The sequence below is a fragment of the Myotis daubentonii genome, chromosome 15, assembly GCF_963259705.1.
Source record: "Myotis daubentonii chromosome 15, mMyoDau2.1, whole genome shotgun sequence".
Taxonomy (NCBI): domain Eukaryota; kingdom Metazoa; phylum Chordata; class Mammalia; order Chiroptera; family Vespertilionidae; genus Myotis; species Myotis daubentonii.
This window is the reverse complement of record NC_081854.1, coordinates 11521378-11541242: the sequence shown is the minus strand read 5'-3', so window position 1 is coordinate 11541242 and position 19865 is coordinate 11521378. Positions and strand designations below refer to the sequence as shown.

The 19865-nt window shown below is 45.7% G+C and overlaps 2 protein-coding genes across 3 annotated transcripts in view; both read right to left on the bottom strand.

The window, feature by feature from the left end:
• Positions 1–7342, bottom strand: part of ERCC1 (ERCC excision repair 1, endonuclease non-catalytic subunit) — a 202341-nt gene extending 194999 nt beyond the window's left edge. The window contains exon 1 of the mRNA XM_059666154.1: positions 7337–7342. The gene's annotated coding sequence lies outside the window, so the exon portion shown is untranslated. The remainder of the gene's footprint in view (positions 1–7336) is intronic.
• Positions 1–19377, bottom strand: part of OPA3 (outer mitochondrial membrane lipid metabolism regulator OPA3) — a 93429-nt gene extending 74052 nt beyond the window's left edge. For both annotated transcript variants that reach the window (XM_059666159.1, XM_059666160.1), the window contains exon 1: positions 19157–19377. In XM_059666159.1, coding sequence (XP_059522142.1) covers positions 19157–19298 — 142 coding nt within the window. In that variant the 5' untranslated portion in view covers positions 19299–19377. The remainder of the gene's footprint in view (positions 1–19156) is intronic.
• Between the last annotated feature and the right edge of the window lie 488 nt (positions 19378–19865).

The following is a 19865-nucleotide window of genomic DNA, read 5'->3' as shown; positions in this document are numbered from 1 at the left end:
CCTTAAGTGAGCCTGTTGTTCTTATGCATCAGATACCACCTTTGAAAGGTCAGAGTAATTTTCTTTCCCTGACAAGAGCCCATGGACTGAACACCTCTTTGTTACCTGGTTGCCCACATCCCATCTCCAGTTACTACACGTGTTAAATGTTAACTATCCTGTCCCCACCAACGTGAAGGAAGTATGGATCTCTCCATTTTGTTTTGTATCCAATCGCTTTGCTTTCTCCCTCTTCCTCGACCTACCACAAATGGGTGTCATGTAACCTGCCTTACATTTTCTCCCTTGATTCTAACTTTACAACATGAACTGCAAAACTGCCATTTTTTGGAGCATCTTCTCAATTTGTTAAGATCTTGCTTCCAGGCATCTTCAGTTTGGCTCAAATAAACTGTTATAAATTTTTCCTATAGGTTTGGATGTTCTTTTGTAGACATGAGAAAGAAAGAAAGATAGATCCCTACCTCACACCTAACACCCAAAATAAATTCCAGATGCATTAAAAGATTCAACACACATACAAATGTAAAACTGTAAAATTACTATAAGAAAACATAAGATAAATCACTTATAATCTAGAAATAGTCTTTCTAAAGATGCCACAAAACCTAAAAGTCATAAAAGAAAAGATGAATACATTTGACTAAATTATTATTATTTTTTTAAGTTTTTAGCCCTTGCCCTGACCGATTTGGCTCAGTGGATAGAGCGTCGGCCTGCAGACTCAAGGGTCCCGGGTTCGATTCTGGTCAAGGGCATGTACCTTGGTTGAGGGCACATCCCCGGTGGTGAGTGTGCAGGAGGCAGCTGATCGATGCTTCTCTCTCATCGATGTTTCTAACTCTCTATTCCTCTCCCTTCCTCTCTGTAAAAAATCAATAAAATATATTTTTTTTAAAAAGGTTTTAGCCCTACCTGGTTTGGCTCAGTGGATAAAGTGAGCATCAGCCTGTGGACTGAAGGGTCCTGGATTTGATTCCAGTCAAGACCACATGCACGGTTGCAGGCTCAATCCCCAGTGTGGAGCGTGCAGGAGGCAGCCAATCAGTGATTATCTCTCATCACTGATGTTTCTCTCTCTCTCTTCCTCTCTGAAATCAATAAAAATATACTTTTTAACATGTTAAGAGCCCAGCCTGTTTTGTCTTCCAGACGGAAAGTATAGTGGCAGTCACCAGTGACTGATTGGGCGCTTGAGGTGTTAAAAAATGATACATCAACCAGCTCTTTTGTAACAGTGTTTGCATCATTCCTTGTTCTCCTTGAAGTTCAAACTATATTTTACTCTCTCTACAAAATTTTATACTAACAGAACATATTTTATGCTCAAATGTCCTATTATATTTTTCTGAAACAAACAAAAAAAATGTGTCTATGAATGAAAGTCAAAATTTTCATCTCTTGTGACCTTAGCTAAAAATGTTCTTAGGCTGCATTACAATTACAGATACTATTAGTACATCACTGATCAGAGCAGCATATAGTACACAATTTGATGCATAATTATAAACATAAAAAGTAACGTCCTGGCTGAGATGCATGCCTTAATAAGGGGGCTGGGGGAACCTTCCTGCGGTCAATATTTCCAGTGTTCCTCTGTGAGCCCGGGGACTTTTACACCCGGAGCATCATCGTACGACCAGAAAGAGGGGACAGGTTTGTCTTTTTCCCCCACACTTCTCCCATAATTTCTTTTCCTGGGAGTAGAGCCAAGCAAAGACCCAACAGATTCCTCAGGCAAGTCCAGTGAAGCTGGAGATCGTGTAGGTGTGGGGGGTGGGTGGATGTGGGGCACATGTACCTCAGCATTAAGGCTGCCTGCCAAGTGCCACACAGACAGGAATACCGATGGCAGCGTTCTCTGGGAGAATATAACCCAGAAGTAACCTAAATGTCCACCAACAGGGGCCTGGGCTCTCTACACTATGTACCGGCTGCTATGAAAAAGAACGTGGGAGCTCTTGCCCTGGCCGGTTTGGCTCAGTGGATAGAGCCAAAGACTAAAGGGTCCCAGGTTCGATTCCAGTCAAGGGCAAGTACCTCAGGTGCAGGCTTGATCCCTGGCCCTGGTCAGGGTGCATGTAGGAGGCAACCAATTGATGTGTGTCTCTCACATCAATGTTTCTCTCTCCCTCTCCCTTCCACTCTCTCTGAAATCAGTGGAAAAATATCCTCAGGTGAGGATTAAGAACAACAACAAAAAACACACAAAAACCCAAACAAATAAAAAAAGAATGTGGGAGCTCTGAATGTGTGCTACAGACGGATTTTCAAGGCATGCTGCTAAGAGGGAAAAAATGGGGCACAAAACAGAGTGAACAGTAAACTATATATGTGATTACACATACACATACGTAGGATATGCTTGATTATGCACAGAACACTTCTGGAAGGTGGTTGGGGGTGACTTTGGTAGCTCCCCCTCTGACAGCTGACCTACGTTACCACTCACCCCTGCCCTAGCCACCCACAGAGGCTAGGCCTCCTCACCATTCCTGGAACCCAGTGGGCATTTTCTAGCCTCAGGGCCTTTGCACTCACTGTATCTTATGCCTAAAACGCTTTCCTCAAATATCCATACTTCCTCACCTTACACAAGTCTCTAATCAAACATTTATCTCCTCAGAGAGGCCTTCCTAAACCTAATGCATGTGCCTTCCTATTACATCTATCCTTCCTCCTTGCTTCATTTTTCTTCAGTACTTATTACTACCTAACACAAAATATATTTTGCTTTCTTGACTTGTTTATTATCTGTCTCCCATCAGGAAAACCTCAACTTCATATGGGAAACCAACTTAGGTCTCTTTTTAAACAGTTGTATCCCCATGCCCTAGGCCAGTGGTCGGCAAACTCATTAGTCAACAGAGCCAAATATCAACAGTACAACGATTGAAATTTCTTTTGAGAGCCAAATTTTTTAAACTTAAACTATAGAGGTAGGTACATTGTTATTAACTTAATTAGTGTACTCCTAAGCTGGCCTTTGCTAAAAACGTCCTCAGTCTGACTGAGGTATGTTCGCTGAGGTCGACCCCTTCCAACTCTCCCATCCACACTCGTCTTGTATACTTGCTTCAGATAGAGGAGTGTGGATGGGAGAGTTGGAAGGGGTCGACCTCAGCGACCGTACCTCAAAACAATATACCTCCCTCATGCTGCGTCTCCCGTCAGCTGACCGACCCACACCCCCCCACTTCTTCTAACGCCACTTCTTCAAAATAGACTCGCCCAGGCCGAAAACAGACTTCTGCCCACAGGCCACGAAGTTTCAATCGCACTGTATGTGCGCACCCGCACGTGGTATTTTGTGGAAGAGCCACACTCAAGGGGCCAAAGAGCCGCATGTGGCTTGCGAGCCGCGGTTTGCCGACCAGTTCCCTAGCCGGTGTGCTCAACTGTTAGAGGGTAGGCTGGCACACCGAAGGGGCTCAAGTTTGATTCCAGGTCAAGAAATATACCTGGGTTGCAGGCTCAAACCAGGCCCAGTGGGGGTGTGTGCAGGAGGCAACCAATCTATGTGTCTTTCTCACATAGATGTTTCTCTCCCCGCCCCCCTCTTCCACTCTCTATGAAAAAACAAAAAACCAAAAAACACAGTTGTATCCCCAGTGCCTGGCAAGTAGCAGACATTTAGTAAATATTTCTTAAGGAATAAAGAAAAGAAGAAAGACAGATAGGCAGGCAGGAGTGAGAAACATATGTACTCTTCACCATATTTGCTTTCATACCAACTGAATTTTCCCCCCATGTGCATTATCACTGACAATAGAATTAAATTAAAAATCAATAACAATGAAGAATCTAAAAACGCCCCAATATTGGAAATGAGACAACACACCATGGGTCAAAGAAGAGACCACAAGCAAGACCAGAAAATATACAGAACTGAATGACAATGAAGAGACACCATTCAGGTTTTATGAGAAACATCTAAAGTACTGTCTAGAGCAGGGGTGGGCAAACTTTTTGACTCGAGGGCCACAATGGGTTCTTAAACTGGACCGGAGGGCCGGAACAAAAGCATGGATGGAGTGTTTGTGTGAACTAATATAAATTCAAAGTAAACATCATTACATAAAAGGGTATGGTCTTTTTTTTTTTTTTAGTTTTATTCATTTCAAACGGGCCGGATCTGGCCCGCGGGCCGTAGTTTTCCCACGCTGGTCTAGAGGAAAAGTTGTATTTCAATGCTTATATAAAAAAAAAAGAAGAAAGAGCCTGGCCGGTGTGGTTCAGTGGTTGAGCATCGACCTATGAACCAGGAGGTCACTATTTGATTCCCTGTCAGACTCAATCCCCAGTAGAGGGCATGCAGAAGGCTGCCAATCAATGATTCTCTCTCATCATTGATGTTTCTATTTTCTCCCTTCTGAAATCAATAAAAATATTTTTTTAAAGCAATAATATGAGATTCTACCTTATTAAAAAGTAGCACATTAAACCCAAAGTAAATGGAAGGAAATAATAAGGATAAGAGTAGAAACCAATGAAATAGGAAACAGACAAATGAGAGAAAAATAACAAAGCCAAAGGGTGATCCTTTGAAAGATACATTGATAAACTACTACCAGGACTAGTGATCAAGAATAAAGAAAAAAGAAAACATAAATTACCATTATTTAGAAATTAAAGACATCACTACATATCTTACAAATATTAAGAAGATGCCAAAGGAATATTACAAACAACTTTATACCAATAAATTCATCAACTTATATGAAATGACATATACCTTAAAAAACAACTTGTAAAAATTGACACAAGAAAGAAATAGAAAATCTGAATAGTCGCCGAAACCGGTTTGGCTCAGTGGATAGAGCGTCGGCCTGCGGACTGAAAGGTCCCAGGTTCGATTCCGGTCAAGGGCATGTACCTGGGTTGCGGGCACATCCCCAGTGGGGGGTGTGCAAGAGGCAGCTGATCGATGTTTCTCTCTCATCGATGTTTCTAACTCTCTGTCTCTCTCCCTTCCTCTCTGTAAAAAATCAATAAAATATATTTAAAAAAAAAAAAAAAAAAAAAAGAAAATCTGAATAGTCCAATAACTACTAAGGAAACTGACTCCATTATTGAAAACTACAAGCCTAAATGGGCATTTATGTCAAATATTTAAGGGGAAAAATTCACTTTTATACAAAATCTTACAGAAAGTAAAGGATGAGGGAACATTTTCCCAACTGTTTTATGAGGTTAGCAAAACCATGATATTAAAACCTAACAAAGGCATTGCAAGAAAAAAATTACAGAATATGTCACTTGTGACCACTGGAAAAACCTTTAGGAAAATATTAGCACATCAAAGTAGGAGTTATCTAGAAATACAAACTGGTTTAATATTCTTTTTTAAAAAGCAATCATTTTGCTATGGCCAGTGTTGCTCAGTGGTTTGAGTGTGGGCCCTTGAGAAGGGTCTTGGGTTTTTTGTTTGTTTGTTTTTGGGGGGGTCTTGAGCTTGATTCCTGGTCAAAGGGTGCAGTTGTGGGGTTGCTCCTGGCCTCCCATTGGGCCACATGCAGAGACAACAAATTGATGTGTCTCTCTCTCTTTCTCTCTTTCTCCCTTCCTCCCTCCCTCCCTTCCACTTTCTCTTTAAAAAGAAATCCATCATTTAATTCATAGCAGTAATAGAATTGTGGTAAGCCAGCCTCCAAGATGGCCTCCAACAATCCCTGTCTCCGGTATTCACTCCCATGCATAGTCCCTTCCTTCACGGTGTTACAGTTGGTCTGCACGACCAATAACAGAATGCGGCACAAGTGCAGTATGTCACTCCCAAAATTACGTTATAAAGACACTGTCTCTTCAGCCTTGGTCACTTTCCTTCTTGGATCACTCTCTTTGGGGGGAGCCAGCTGCCAGGACGTGAGTAGCCTAAGAAGAGGTCCGTGTGGAGAGCAACCAAGCCCTCCGGCCAAAACCAGCGAAGAACTGAGGCCTCTACCAACGACCACGCAGGTGCGTCACCTTGGCAGTGGAGCCTCCAGTGCCAGACTCGGAGCCTGGGCCACTCAACAAAGCTGCTCCTCAATTCCTGATTCTCAGGAACAGTGTTTACGATAAATGTTATTTATTATCGTAACTAAGTCTCATGACAAATGTCTATTTATTACCGCATGAAAAAGCACTCAACATCACCATTCATCAGACAAAAGCAAATGAGTTGCCATTTTCACCACCTGGAATGGATAAAATTTAACTATGAAAACATTATTAAATATTGGCAAGGATGTGGAGCAACTGGGAACCACGGTGAAAACCTCTTTGGTAGTTCCTTATTCAATTACACATACCTTTACCCTACAGCCCAGAAAGTTTATACCCAGCATAAACAACAAAAAGTTGCCAGATCCTGGAACTGGGTGGTCTAGGAGGGCCCCAGCTGGACCAGCTCAAATGTGGTCATCCGGAATTTCTCAACTCAGTATCTGTAACCTTCAGCAAATGTTTAACTTTTTATTGATGCTTAATATACAGCAGACAAAAGCACTAATCATCCTATATAATAAAAGGCTAATATGCAAATTGAATGGCAGAACGACTGGTCGCAATGACGTGCACTGACCACCAGGGGGCAGATGCTAAACGCAGGAGCTGCCTCCTGGTGGTCAGTGTGCTCCACAGGGGGAGCGCCTACGGATTCGATTTCTGGTCAAGGACACGTACCTCAGTTGCAGGTTCGATCCCTGGCCCTGGTTGGCACACGTGAGAGAGGCAACCAATCGATGTGTCTCTCTCATGTCGATATTTCTCTCTCCCTCCCTTCCATGCTATCTGAAAATCAATGGGGAAAAAAATATCCTCAAGTGAAGATTACAACAACAAAAACAAAAAACAGGATCATAAACCCTGGCTTGTAGGGATGTTGCCACATTCCAGGCTCGTGCATAAACTGATGTCTAGTAGGAGACAATTTGGCTACCTGCAGAGACCAGGAATGGAGGTGAAACCGTGGGTGCAAACCGGAATTAGATCTGGTTCTAACTCTCTCACTTAGCACCTGGGTGCCCTCGGCAGGTTACCTAACACTCCATTCCGTTTCTTCAACCATTAAGGCAGTGTTAATGATGGTAATCTACCTCATAGGAAATGCTAAGAACAAATTAGCTTATGTAAAGACTACAACAGCTTTAGTGCTTATGATGATTAACACTATATCATTCTCTACTGTATTATTTACTCTCTTGTCATTAGACTCTAGACTTGATATTTAACAGTCTGACCTCCCATATAGCAGAGGAAGTATGTGACTCAATTCTCACTCATCAGCAGTGAGAAGAGTCTCCTGGGGGCTTCTGGGAAAATATTTTTCTCCTTGAAGAGCTCTCTCTCATTTCCCTGTCCCCGCTGCCTCACACACATTCTCCCTTTGGAAACTGTAGTATAAAGACACGATGCCTGGTGCTCTAGCAGCCCTTGTGAGGCCTTGAGGAAAGCTATGGCCTGAAAGACAAAGATAGTAGAGACAGAAAGAGTCCTCAGGTCCCTAATGACATCACCAAGCCATCAAACCAATCACAGAGCCACCTTTCTCACCAACAATAAACATCCTTTTGATTTAAGGTTTGGTTAAGATTTATTGGCTGGGTTTTCAGTTAGTCACAGATAAACACAAACTGATTTGTGTCTTGTTCTTTCTTTCACAACAAGCATATATTACTTCTGTAAATTCAGTAAGTCCCCCCAAAATACTTCAGAGTGAAAAACCCAAAAGTAAAATAAAATTTGATTTTATTTTAAAAAGAAGAGATAAAAATTGGCATCACCCTCAGCAAAGGCATGCTGAGCCCGCAGCAGAGGGCAGCTGCTACGGACCCAGGCGGGCCTACAAGCCGGAGGATGGCTCACTAGAGGGCAGTGAGGGAGCTCTGAGCACATCACCAGTCATATGGAGGCTCAGAGGTCTGGGGTGGGGTCAGCAAGAGCCTGAGCACCAGGAAAAGAGGAGCCAAGACTGGAGGTGGGGGTAAGACCCCATTTAGGGCAGAGGCATCAGGGTAGGCCTGGGGGAGACCAAGACATTGGGGTAGGCCTCTAAGGCACTGACCACGGAGTCTCAAGGAGCGGTGAACAACGAGGGTGGACAAGGTGTTTCTTTGGGGCATAGGAAGCAAATATCAGAATTTCTGGTTAAGTTTATATTTTGAAGGAGAAGGGAAGGGAAAGAAGAGAAAAAAGGAGGAAGGGGAGGAGGAGGGGGTGGAGGAGGAGGAGGAGAAGGAGAAGGAGGAGGAGAATAAATTAAGCTTTACTGGCCATATACAGAGCTGTACAGAGGTCGGCTACAGAGATGGTCTCTAGCGCCTCTCAGCTGGCAGATGCCACCATCTGAAGGTGCTGGACCCAGAGGCTGAAAGGGTGACACGGGCGCCCTCTCCTGTCCGCTTAATGCATTTGTTCTCAACCTTCCTAATGCCGCGATCCTTTAATACAGTTCCTCATGTGGTGGTAACCCCCAACCATAAAATTATTTTCATTGCTACTTCATAACTGTAATTTTGCTACTGTTATGAATTGTAAGATAAATATCTGATATGCAGGGTGTATTTTCATTGTTACAAATTGAACATAATTAAAGCATCGTGATTAATCACAAAAACAACATGTAATTATATATGTGTTTTCGGATGGTCTTAGGCGGCCCCTGTGAAAGGGTCGTTCGACCCCCAAAGGGGTCGCGACCCACAGATTGAGAACCGCTGGCTTAATGTAATGCAGCCAGGGCCAACAGATTCCTGAGAAAAGTCTCAGCTTGCAAAGCAACCAGTCCTCACAGAGGGGCTTCTGAAAGACTCCTGCTCAGAAACCTCCACTGAAGATTTAACAATGTGAGCACAAGCAAATTCCAGCAAATGTCTCTGCATATAAAGGGGTAGGACTGAAAAATGAGCAGCGGGATTAAATGTAGCCGATGGCACACTGCTCTCACTGCATTTCTGTGCCTTAGTTGGGTCTTTGCAGCTGTGACAACCATACATAAAGAATGTCAAAACTAGGCTCTCACCAAGCGCTTCCAAATGCATTAACAGTGTCTGTATAAGAAAACATTTTTATTCTATATAAAGTATGTTTTCATTGTGGTTTTTGTGTGTGTTTGTGTTTTTAATATATTTTATTGATTTTCCACAGAGAGGAAGGGAGAGAGATAGAGAGTTAGAAACATCGATGAGAGAGAAACATCCATCAGCTGCCTCCCGCACATCCCCTACTGGGGGCGTGCCCGCAACCCAAGTACATGCCCTTGACCGGAATCGAACCTGGGACCTTTCAGTCCACAGGCTGACGCTCTATCCACTGAGCCAAACCTGTTTCGGCTTCATTGTTTTTAAAGAGAGGAAGGGAGAGGAAGAGAGAGACCGGTTGCTTCCACATGCATCCTGACTGAGGACTGAACCCGCAACCTGGGCACATGCCCTGACCAGAAATCGAACTAGTGATCTTTCAGTGCACAGAACAACACGCAACCACTGAGTCACACTGGCCAGGGCAAAGGAAACATTTTTAGGGAGAGCAAAAATATTTGAGGGGCCATGAATAAATAAAATTTTTATTTTAAAAATATTAATTTCAACCCTTCTAATCTTCATGTTTTTTAAAAATATATATTTGATTTTTTTACAGAGAGGAAGGGAGAGGGCTAGAGAGTTAGAAACATCTATGAGAGAGAAACATCGATCAGTTGCCTCCTGCACACTCCCTACTGGGGATGTGCCTGCAACCAAGGTATATGCCCTTGACCGGAATCGAACCTGGGACCCTTCAGTCCACAGGCCAACGTTCTATCCACTGAGCCAAACCAGCTAGGGCTAATCTTCATGTTTTTAAGTGCACATAATATATCTATACTATTATATATTAGCACTATATATGATTGTAAATAACTAATAACTACACACACACACACACACACACACACACACACACACACACACACACACGCCGCGCACAGGGGAGAATGTTAAAAAATGTTTCCTTAACAGGAGAACATAATAAAACTGTTCGGAGGTCACCGGCAGCAGCCTGGATGTCCTGTAACATAACCGACGTGGTGCCCTGGAGATTATAAATAGATTCCAGGGCAGTGATTTCAAACACTCATACACACAGGAATCCTCTCTGGAGAATGTTAAAAATAAAAACGTCCAGCCCTTCCCCAGATGGAGCCCAACAGGGCCTGCAGGTGGCACTCCTGGGCAGCTAAGGGGTGCACCCCACAAAGCTGGCTTTTTCCCTTCAGATGGGCTATCTCTCAGCTCACCAATCTTCTAAGCAGCTGTATTTAATCTGGTGTTTGTCTAGCATAGACCAGTGGTTCTCACCTTGGCTGCACATTAGAATCACCTGGGAATCTTTTTAAAATCCTGATTTCTGGGCCTCATCCTCCGGAAATTCTTTCTTTGTTATGGGGTGGGACCACAACATTAGCAACAAAGAAACAGAATTTCCGGAGGATGAGGCCCAGAAATCAGGATTTTAAAAAGATTCCCTGGTGATTCTAATGTGCAGCCAAGGTGAGAACCACTGGTCTAGGCCTTCTACGGAGCTCTGAACATCAGCTGCTGTATTTGTCATTTCTCGGTGTTCTACTTGGTTCTTTTTCTAACTTCCTGGTAATATTTTATTGTACTTATGTTTTATATTCCTCCTATTTTATCCTTTTCAGATACAAACATAGGTATCTGATGTCCACATCTGGTCATTCCAATGCCCCCAGTGTCTGCAGGTCTGGACCTGCCATGTTTTGTGTCTGCTGACTCTCCCTCATGGTGCCCGCTTGTCCGTACAGCGCGTACTTTTTTATCATGAGCTCCTATGTGCCAGATCTCTACCTGAAGGAATTCTCCAAGGCGCAGGCACAGGTGGCGCGCCTACAGAGGGTTTGCTTGTCCTTGCCAGGAGCTTAGGGGCACGGTCCCGGATTCCTTCTCAGCCTGCTGTCTCCAGGACTTTTCAAAGGGTGCAATTCAGGCCCAAACCCACATGAGAGACAGCTTAGTGGCCACAAATTCTCAGAGGAGACCCTTTCAGTCTCCACCTAGATCTGAGGCTGTGTGCCTCTGCAAGGTGGGTTTTCTCTAGTTCACCTTTCCCAGTCCCCCTGCCCAGCTTTCCCAAGCACAGCCCCTGTCCCCAAGGCCACGGGAAACCGAATGTCCCTGGAGGATCAGGCAGCTGCAAGGCTCAGTCCCCCTCCCCAGCTCGTTGCTGCTGCTTTCTCCTTGCTCTGGGAAGAGCCCCTTTTCTTCCTTGCAGGTACAAGCACTCATTTCAAAGGATGCTTTAAATATTTCATGAAGCATTAGGTAGTGGGAGGCTCTCTACTCAGCCACACGGCCCTCCCCCTGGTCGACTTCGTCACATTTCTTTACTTAGAAATATAACTCCCATATGATCAGACAAACATAGTAAGTGCCCCTTGCTGGTTGGCCAGACCTTTCTGCCTGTGGTAATGTGCTGGTTAGGGCCGACAGGAAGAGAGGCAACATGATCCAGAGGCTTGAAGTACTGACTGCTCAGGTGTTACAGGCGGCTTGGGAGTACACACTGAGAGAGAAGGATCGCATTAACGGGGGGGGGGGGGCAAACTTTTTGACGGGCCGGAACAAAAGCATGGATGGAGTGTTTGTGTGAACTAATATAAATTCAAAGTAAACATCATTACATAAAAGGGTACGGTCTTTTTTTTCAATAGTTTTATTCATTTCAAACGGGCCGGATCCGGCCCGCGGGCCGTAGTTTGCCCACGGCTGCACTAGAAGGTTTAGCATTAGATGATGATGATGATAAAAAAGATAATAACGGTGTCCTGACAGTCAAGACAAATATTTATGCAGCACTTAAGGGCCAGGCGTCGTTTAATGCTTTATGGATTATTAACGTACAGAATCAACATGAACAATCCAATTTATAGACAACAAAACTGAGGCCTAGAGGTCACACAGAAGGTGGCAGGACTGGCATTCACACTCAGGCAGCTCCAGAGGCAGGGTTCTAGGCCACTTAGCCACACAGCTGTTTACTGAACTTAGTAAGTGCCAGGCCTGTGCGAAAGGTGTCGGCGCACGCAACAGACCCAACCGTCAAGCATATGAGGTGAGCGCTATTCTACACAGAGGAGGAGACAGGTGACCTGCCCAGGACACACACCAAGTAAATGGCAGGCAGGAATCAAGCACAAAAAGCCTTTATCTAGAAGCAGAGTTTTTAAGTAACTTTTGTTGGTGTGCATGTTTTTTTAAAAATTTATTTTATTGATTTCAGAGAGGAGGGGAGAGGGAGAGAGAGACAGAAAGATCAATGAGAGAGAATCATTGACCAGCTGCCTCCTGCATGCCCCACACTGAGGATCAAGCCCGAGACCTGGGCATGTGCCCTGACCAGGAATCAAACTGTGACCTCCTGCTTCATAGGTCGACACTCAACCACTGAGCAGTGCCAGCTGGGCTAGAAGCAGCGTCTTTAGCATCTGAGCAGTAATGCCCGCGAACGATAAGCACAAATTCTGTAAGTTCTCGTAGCCAGTATTAATCAGATATGCATGCTTTGGTCCAGGCCTCAATACTCACTGTCATCTGCATCCTCACAAGAATTCCAGCAGATGAGCTCTTTTATTAACCTTTTTTGATAAATATGGAAACAGAGGCTCAGAGAGATCCAGCTACTTGCCCAAAGTCACACAGCTAGTAAGTGGTGTCAAGATTCAAACCCAAGAGTGTCCACTCTGCAGGAGACTGCCTGCCTGTGGTGAGCTGCATATCACACCCTGTGCAGCCCCTCCACCCTCACTATGCCAAGGTCGCCTTGACCAACAGAGTGCAGTTCCAGGTCTTGCCCTTAAATGGCTGCAGCTTCTTACTCCTTCCCTCCTGGAAAGCTGGCTTTTGGGAGCCCTGAGTGACCATGCGGGAAATTCTGCTACCTGTTGGAGAGGCCGTGTGGAGAAGAGAGGCCCTGACCTGAGACAACACTGAGAGGGAACTGGCCATTTCAACGTCCCAGTCGAGCCTCCTGATAACTCCAGTCCCAGCTGCCCTTTGACCACAATCCCAGGAAGACCACTCAGCAAAACCAGCAGAACTGCTCAGCTGAGCCCAGTCAGCCCACAGAACTGAGAAAAAGAATTAAAGGGTCACTGGTGGGTTTTTTTAGGTTTTTTTTCATCCTCACCTGAGGATATTTTCCCATTGATTTTTAGACAGAGGGAAAGAGAGAGATATCAATGTGAGAGAAACACATTGATTGGTTGCCTCCTGCACGAGTACCAACCAGGGCCCGGGCCAGGGAGGAACCTGCAACCAAGATACATGCTCTTGACCAGAACTGAACCAAGAGCGCTTCATCCGCAGGCTGACGTTCTATCCACTGAGCCAAACTGGCTAGGGAAAAGGGGTCACTGTTTTAAGCCACTAAGCTTTGGGTCAGATTGCTATGTAGCAACAGAAAAACTGAAACCAACTCCAAGGCCGGGTGGCTAAGTTCATTGGAGTGTCGTTCTGATACGCCAATATTGCAGGTTTGATCCCAATGAATGCATAAATAAGTGGAATAATAAATATCTCCCTCTCCCCCCCCTTCTCTTTCTCTCTTAAAAATAAAGAAAAGAAAATCAGTTTAAAAAAAATGGGATGACTACACAAAGGTAAGCACTTCTAAAAATATTACCCAGCAACCTGAATGAGTTATCATGTGGTGTATTACTTTCCTGTTGTTTCTGTAACAAAAGACCACAAACACGGTGGCTTAAAACAACACACTGATTATCTATGGTTCCTGAGAATATAAGGTCAGAATGGGTCTCACTGGGCTGAACCCAAGGTGTCAGCAGGGGACGTTCCTTCCAGAGGCTCGAGGGGAGAAGCCACTCCTTGCCTTTTCCAGCCTCTCCAGCCGCCTGCATTACTTGGCTCGTGGCCCCTCCTCCATCTCCAAGGCCAGCAGTGTAGCACCTTCAAATGTTCCCTTCCCTGCCTTCCTCTTTCATTTCTAAGGACCTGGTGATTGCAGGGGCCCACTCGGATACCCCAGGATAATCTCCCTACCCCCAATCCTTGATTTCATCACATCCGTGAAGTCCCCTTGGCCATGTAAGGTGAACACATTCAATAGGCTAGGGATTAAGATGCGACCATCTTTGGGGGGGACAATTGCTGTGCCTACTGTGAGCAGTAAACTAGGAAAATGACCAGCATATTCCAAAGGAGTAAGCAGAAACACTGGGATCTTCCCTCTGCCCAGAGACATCCCACGGCTCCCCTGTGGCGAGAGTGGCCTCAATCCGCCTGGCATCACCAACCTTTATTATTCTTTTTCTTGCCCAGAATTCTTTGTTTAAAAAGATTCTTGCTCCCCAACATAGTGCATCATCGATGAGTTATGCTTCTGGCATTTACTGTTCTTTTCTCGGGCAGACACACCTACCACTCCAGCCTCTCTGCTGAGTCAGAAGGCAGCCCGGCCAAAGGCACAGACGCTGGATGCATAGGTCAGTTCCAGGCCTGACCTGAGAGGACGCAAAGCTGCTACTGGGAATTCTAATTGCACAATCAGGGGGCCAGAGCGATGGGCAATTAGCAATGTGAAGACAGAAACAACATAAGAAAAGAAGAGTAAAGATGAAAGTCAGTGCACTTTAACAGTATCTAATAGCATCTCCAGCTAAACCTGTCCCAGGCTGAGCTCCTGGGCCTTTCTGTGCAACCCGCCCCTCCTCCAGGCTGCACGTCACACCCCATCCACAGGAAATCCTGCTGGCTCCACCTTCCAAACAAATCCACTGGTTATTCACTAGTCAGGGGAAAAGGAAAGGTTCTTGGAGTGGTCACCCCCTTAACCAAGGGCTCCAAGTTACCATCACAAATGACGGAAGAACAGACATCAGTAGCCCCCTGAGGTGATGTCCTCAGGACACACCGTCATGCCTGTGATAGTCCTGCCAAAGATGCTCAGTGTAAACCAAATCAGAGGGAATGATCAGAAAACTCGAGGTTGGGGGACATTCCATGGAACTCTTGGACTCTTCCAAATGTCAATGTTATGAAAAACAAGGAAGAACAGGAATGCTGTTATAGAGCAGGGTCAGCAAACATTTTCCGTAAGAGGTCACAGAATAAATACTTTAGATTTGTGGGCCATACAAACCCACCTTTGCAGCTACAGACCAAATGCAAACAAATGTGTGTGGCTGTGTTCTAATAAAACTTTATTTATGAAGACAGGCAGTGGGCCGGATTGCAGGTTTGATCCCAATGTTTAGACTAAAGGTTACTAAAGAGAAATGATAATGAAATGCAGTCATGATCCTTAAGCAGACCCTAGGTTAAAAATAATAATAGCCCTGACTGGTTTGGCTCAGTGGATAGAGTGTCGGCCTGTGGACTGAGAGGTCCCAGGTTCAATTCCAGTCAAGGGCATGTACCTTGGTTGCGGGCATGTACTTGGTTGCGGGCATATCCCCATTGGGGGGTGTGCAGGAGGCAACTGATCGATGTTTCTCTCTCATCGATGTTTCTAACTCTCTATTCCTCACCCTTCTTCTCTGTAAAAAAATCAATAAAGTATATATTTAAAAAAAATAAACAATGCATATAAGCATAACCCATGGAGGGTGAGGAGGGGGGGGAGGGTATGTGCTGGGGGGTGGGAACGACCGGGGAGAAGTCAATGGAGGAAAAAGGAGACATATGTAATACTTTAAACAGTAAAGAATTTAAATTAAAAAATAATAATAAACAGTAAAAAAAAGGGCTTTGGGGGGCAATTGGAGAAATCAGAATATAAGCTATATCTTAATATTGTTATCAATATTATTGTTATCAGCATTAAAATTCTCAGGTATGATATCGACGCTGTGTTATATAGAATGTCTTTGTTCTTAAGAGATACTGGCTGAAATATTTAGGAGTGAAGTGTTATGTCCACAAACTATTTTCAAAGTGTTCAGGGGGGGAATGTGTATACATACATACAAGCATACATATAAAAGCAAAGACACAGCAAATTTGCTGAAGGCTAATAATGGATGAAATAGGTAGTAACGGGTATGTAACTAATGACTACACCATTCTTTCTTTCAACTTTTCTGTGGGTTTGGCAATTTTAAGTGAAGAGTTGGGGGAAATTTTTCTCCAGAATCTGACTTCTTCTCCCCACTCACCTCCCCCTGGACTACTGTGTTGCCTCCTCTCTACACCCACCCTCACCCTGATTACCAAATGCATGCTATCTATATAAATAAAAGGCTAATATGCAAAGTGTCCCCTGGGGAATTCAACCAGCAGACTGGAAGTTCAATCGCTCACTATGACATGCCTGACCACCAGGGGGCGGCACAGAACGAAGGAAGACCCCAGCTGGCAGCTAGGGAAGGGAGGCCCTGGCCGGCAGCCAGAAGGCCCTGATCAGCCCTGATCACCAGCCAGGCCTAGGGACCCTGCCCATGCACAAATTCTGTGCACCAGATCTCTAGTTAAAATATAACACAGAGCTCTGGCCAGGTAGCTTAGTTGGATAGAGCATTGGCCTGATACACCAAGATTGTGGGTTCAAACCCAGGTCAGGGCACATACAAGTATCAACCAATGAATGCATAAATAAGTGGAACAACAAATCAATGTATGTCTCTCCCTCTCAAACCAACAAATAAAAAAAATTTAAATATATATATATCACACACAGATCCTGTCCTTTCTCTGCTCAGACCCTCCAGTGAGTCCCACCCACTCAGAGTAAAGCCAAAGCATTTGCAGTGGCCCACAGGCCCTGCAGTCTGTCCGCCTTTCCCAGCACCACCAGTTTCCCCTCAGCCCTCAGTCTCCACTTGATCTGTCTGCTCAGCCGCACTTGCCTTGCTGTTCATCCAACATGCCAGGTACACTGTCACCTCAGGGCCTTTGCATGTGCAGAACCTTTGGGCTAGAATGTTCTCCCCCCGACACCTGAGTATTTTCAGTGAGGTCTCCCTAATAATCCTATCTACACCTACAATCTGCCCCAAATACTCCTCCTTCTGCATCCCGGGTGTTTTCTCTAGAACAGTTATTGCTATCTAATACACTTCATATGTTAACTATTGATTTTGTTTATTGTCTGGCTTCCCCCCAGAATGTAAGGTCCCCGAGGACAGGATTTTTTGCATTTTCTTCTCTGCTGTATTCACGTCTACACATATACATCTGTGAACCACTGACTTAACATTGTATATCAGTTTACTCCTCACAACACGTATTATACATAGCATAAATTCGTATATAGCACACAAAATGGGAATATTAGTATACACATCTCATAATAATGTGTGAGAACTGAATGTCAGAAGGCCCGTGAAGTGCTCAGCACACTGCCTAGCACAAAATGAGGGCGCAATAAATGTTGTGACTATAAAATACCCACAGGAGAGGAGACTGAAGCTCTGCTTGGTTAAATGACCAGCCCAAAGCTACCTGGCCGGGAAGACGTAGGGCCCAGAATGGAACCCATGTCAGCCTAACTCAAGAAGCCACCTTCTAAACCACAATGCGAAGACATATCAGTGTTTGGGAGAAAGGCAGTGGCAGGAACAGAAACCAGCACAGTCCAGGATTTAGGTCCTGCCTTTGGCACAAACCCATGTGTGACCGCAGCAGTTCACTTCTGCTCCTGAGGTCTCCATTTTTTCCTTCTATAAACTGGGAGAAGTCATTTCCCATCCCTGACATAGGGACAAAATAGTGTGAAACTCAAGTAAGATAAGCTGATAGGAGAGTACTTGGTAACTGTGCGATCCAACACTTTTCCAGGCTAAGATCTGCAGCTGTGGCAAAAGGCCCACCAAAAACGCCAGTGGACTAAGAATTGTAGGCTCCAGAATGCAAACCTTAAGCACCCAAACTTACAAGAAAAATAAAAAATGGTATGTGTTCCTCTTAACCACTTGGCCTTTGCCCATGCTTCTCCCGCTCCCTCGACATCATCCCTGCCCCCCATGTTGTCTGGTGAGGGGTCTCCTCACCCTGAAGCCATCCCTGAACCCCAAGCCAGGTCAGGCATCCAGTGGGCAATCCCATCCCAGCTCTGCCCATCTGGTTGTCACTCTTGCAGAATGGGTTGGTCTCTACTGGGCTGAGCTCCTTGAGGGCACAGATTGGGCTGACTTGGTCCCTGCTGTCTCACCAACACTGCCCAGCACAAGGCCAGGCACAGAGTTGATGCTCAGAAAATACTAGCCAAATGAAGCAATGGATGGATGGATGGATGGATGAGCCAACAAATTACAGCAATTTCCTTATTCTGTGCTCCCATAGGCCTATTCATCTAGTTCATCTTTTTAAAGTAGCTTGTATTTTGAGTGTTTACGATGCCCTTTAGATCTCAGTTCGGGCTGCCCTCGTCTAGACACCATGACCCTGGATCAGGTGGCCTCTCTGAGCTCCGGAGTTCCCACCACCCTGACCACTTGGGGGTGACAATGACGGGTCATGAGTGTCTCTCTCAGTAGCCAGCAAAAAGCCAGCATGGGCTGTCTCTTGAATAAATGGACGAGCAAACACGGTGTATCAGTGTATTAAGGAACAGACGGATGAGTGTCTGTCCACTCTGGTTAAACTGCCTTTTTGCCAGATTCTCAGGCCACCTCCCCAGACAGCAACTTAACTTTGCCCCGAGATACGCTTCTAACCCAGTCCTGTTTCCCAGAGTATTAACCGAGGCAAACCGCTGTCCTAAACGAATGACATACAAACACCTTTAACCTCCCAACACAAGAGGAAAACTGAGGCACGAGATGGAGTTTTGGAAGCCAAGATGCCCAAGGATGGCTGGGCAAATCACTCCGCCTAGTCCCTCCTCCGCTGGCCCCTAGCTCCTCTCACCCGGAGGGACCTGCCCAAATTACTCTCGTCCCACACTATTGGCTCGCCCAGACATCAGTCGCCACGCGCTCTCTTACTCTATTGGCTGGTATTTTCAACTCGGGAGCTAGCGCCCTGCCCCGCCCCTTAGCCCACGCCCGCCCTTGCAATTGGACTTGCCGCAAGCCCTTATCCCAGAGACCCTCCCTATTGGCTGCAAAACTTTGCCGGTTCGGGCTGTGATTGGTCGTGAACAGAAGTCCAGCCCCTGAACCACCACCTGAGAGGGGTTGGAGAATGGAAAGGTTGGAGGGACGTGGGGTCAGACTCACGCTGAGCCGGCGGGAGGCAGACATAGGTCTTGAAGAACTCGCTTCGACGGGCGCCCGCCTTAATGCGGTTGGCAAGCGGCTTGCTGATCTGCCGGACGCCCAAGTATAGCAGCTTCGCCATGGGGAACGCACCCACCACCATCTTGGCGGTCGCACGAGGGACGCGTAACCCTCCTGACTGGGCGGGGCGCTTCCAACCTCTCCCTCCTCCTCCGCCCGCTTGTCGCTGTGCGTGCGTGCGTGCGTGCCTACGCTCGGGGGGGAACTGCAGGGGCGCTCCCTGACGTCACCGCGTCGCGCTTACGCGCCGACGTTGTTCGCTGAATATGCAAATGTACGGCGGAAGCGAGGCGGTCAGGGGGCAGTGTCGTTAAACGGCTGATTGCGGGAGCGTGGATGGGTCCTCCCACGTCGGGTGGCGTTGCCACGCTCTTTCGTGACGTTACGTACCTAGGTGGTCGCTCGGCCCCAATGAGGCTCTCAATTAGTCCTAATCAGGCTTAATGAATCCCAAATACACCTGCCCCCGCAGGTTAGGGCTGTCACTGGGATTAAGAGAAAACTGGCTGTGTAGTCATACAGACCTGGTTTGAGAGCCCAGCTCCGTCATTCATTCATTTGCTGTGTGATATTACGCGAGTGACTTAACCTCTCTGGGCATCAGTATTCGCGTCTACAAAACGTGATTCATGATCGCTCTTACTGGGTT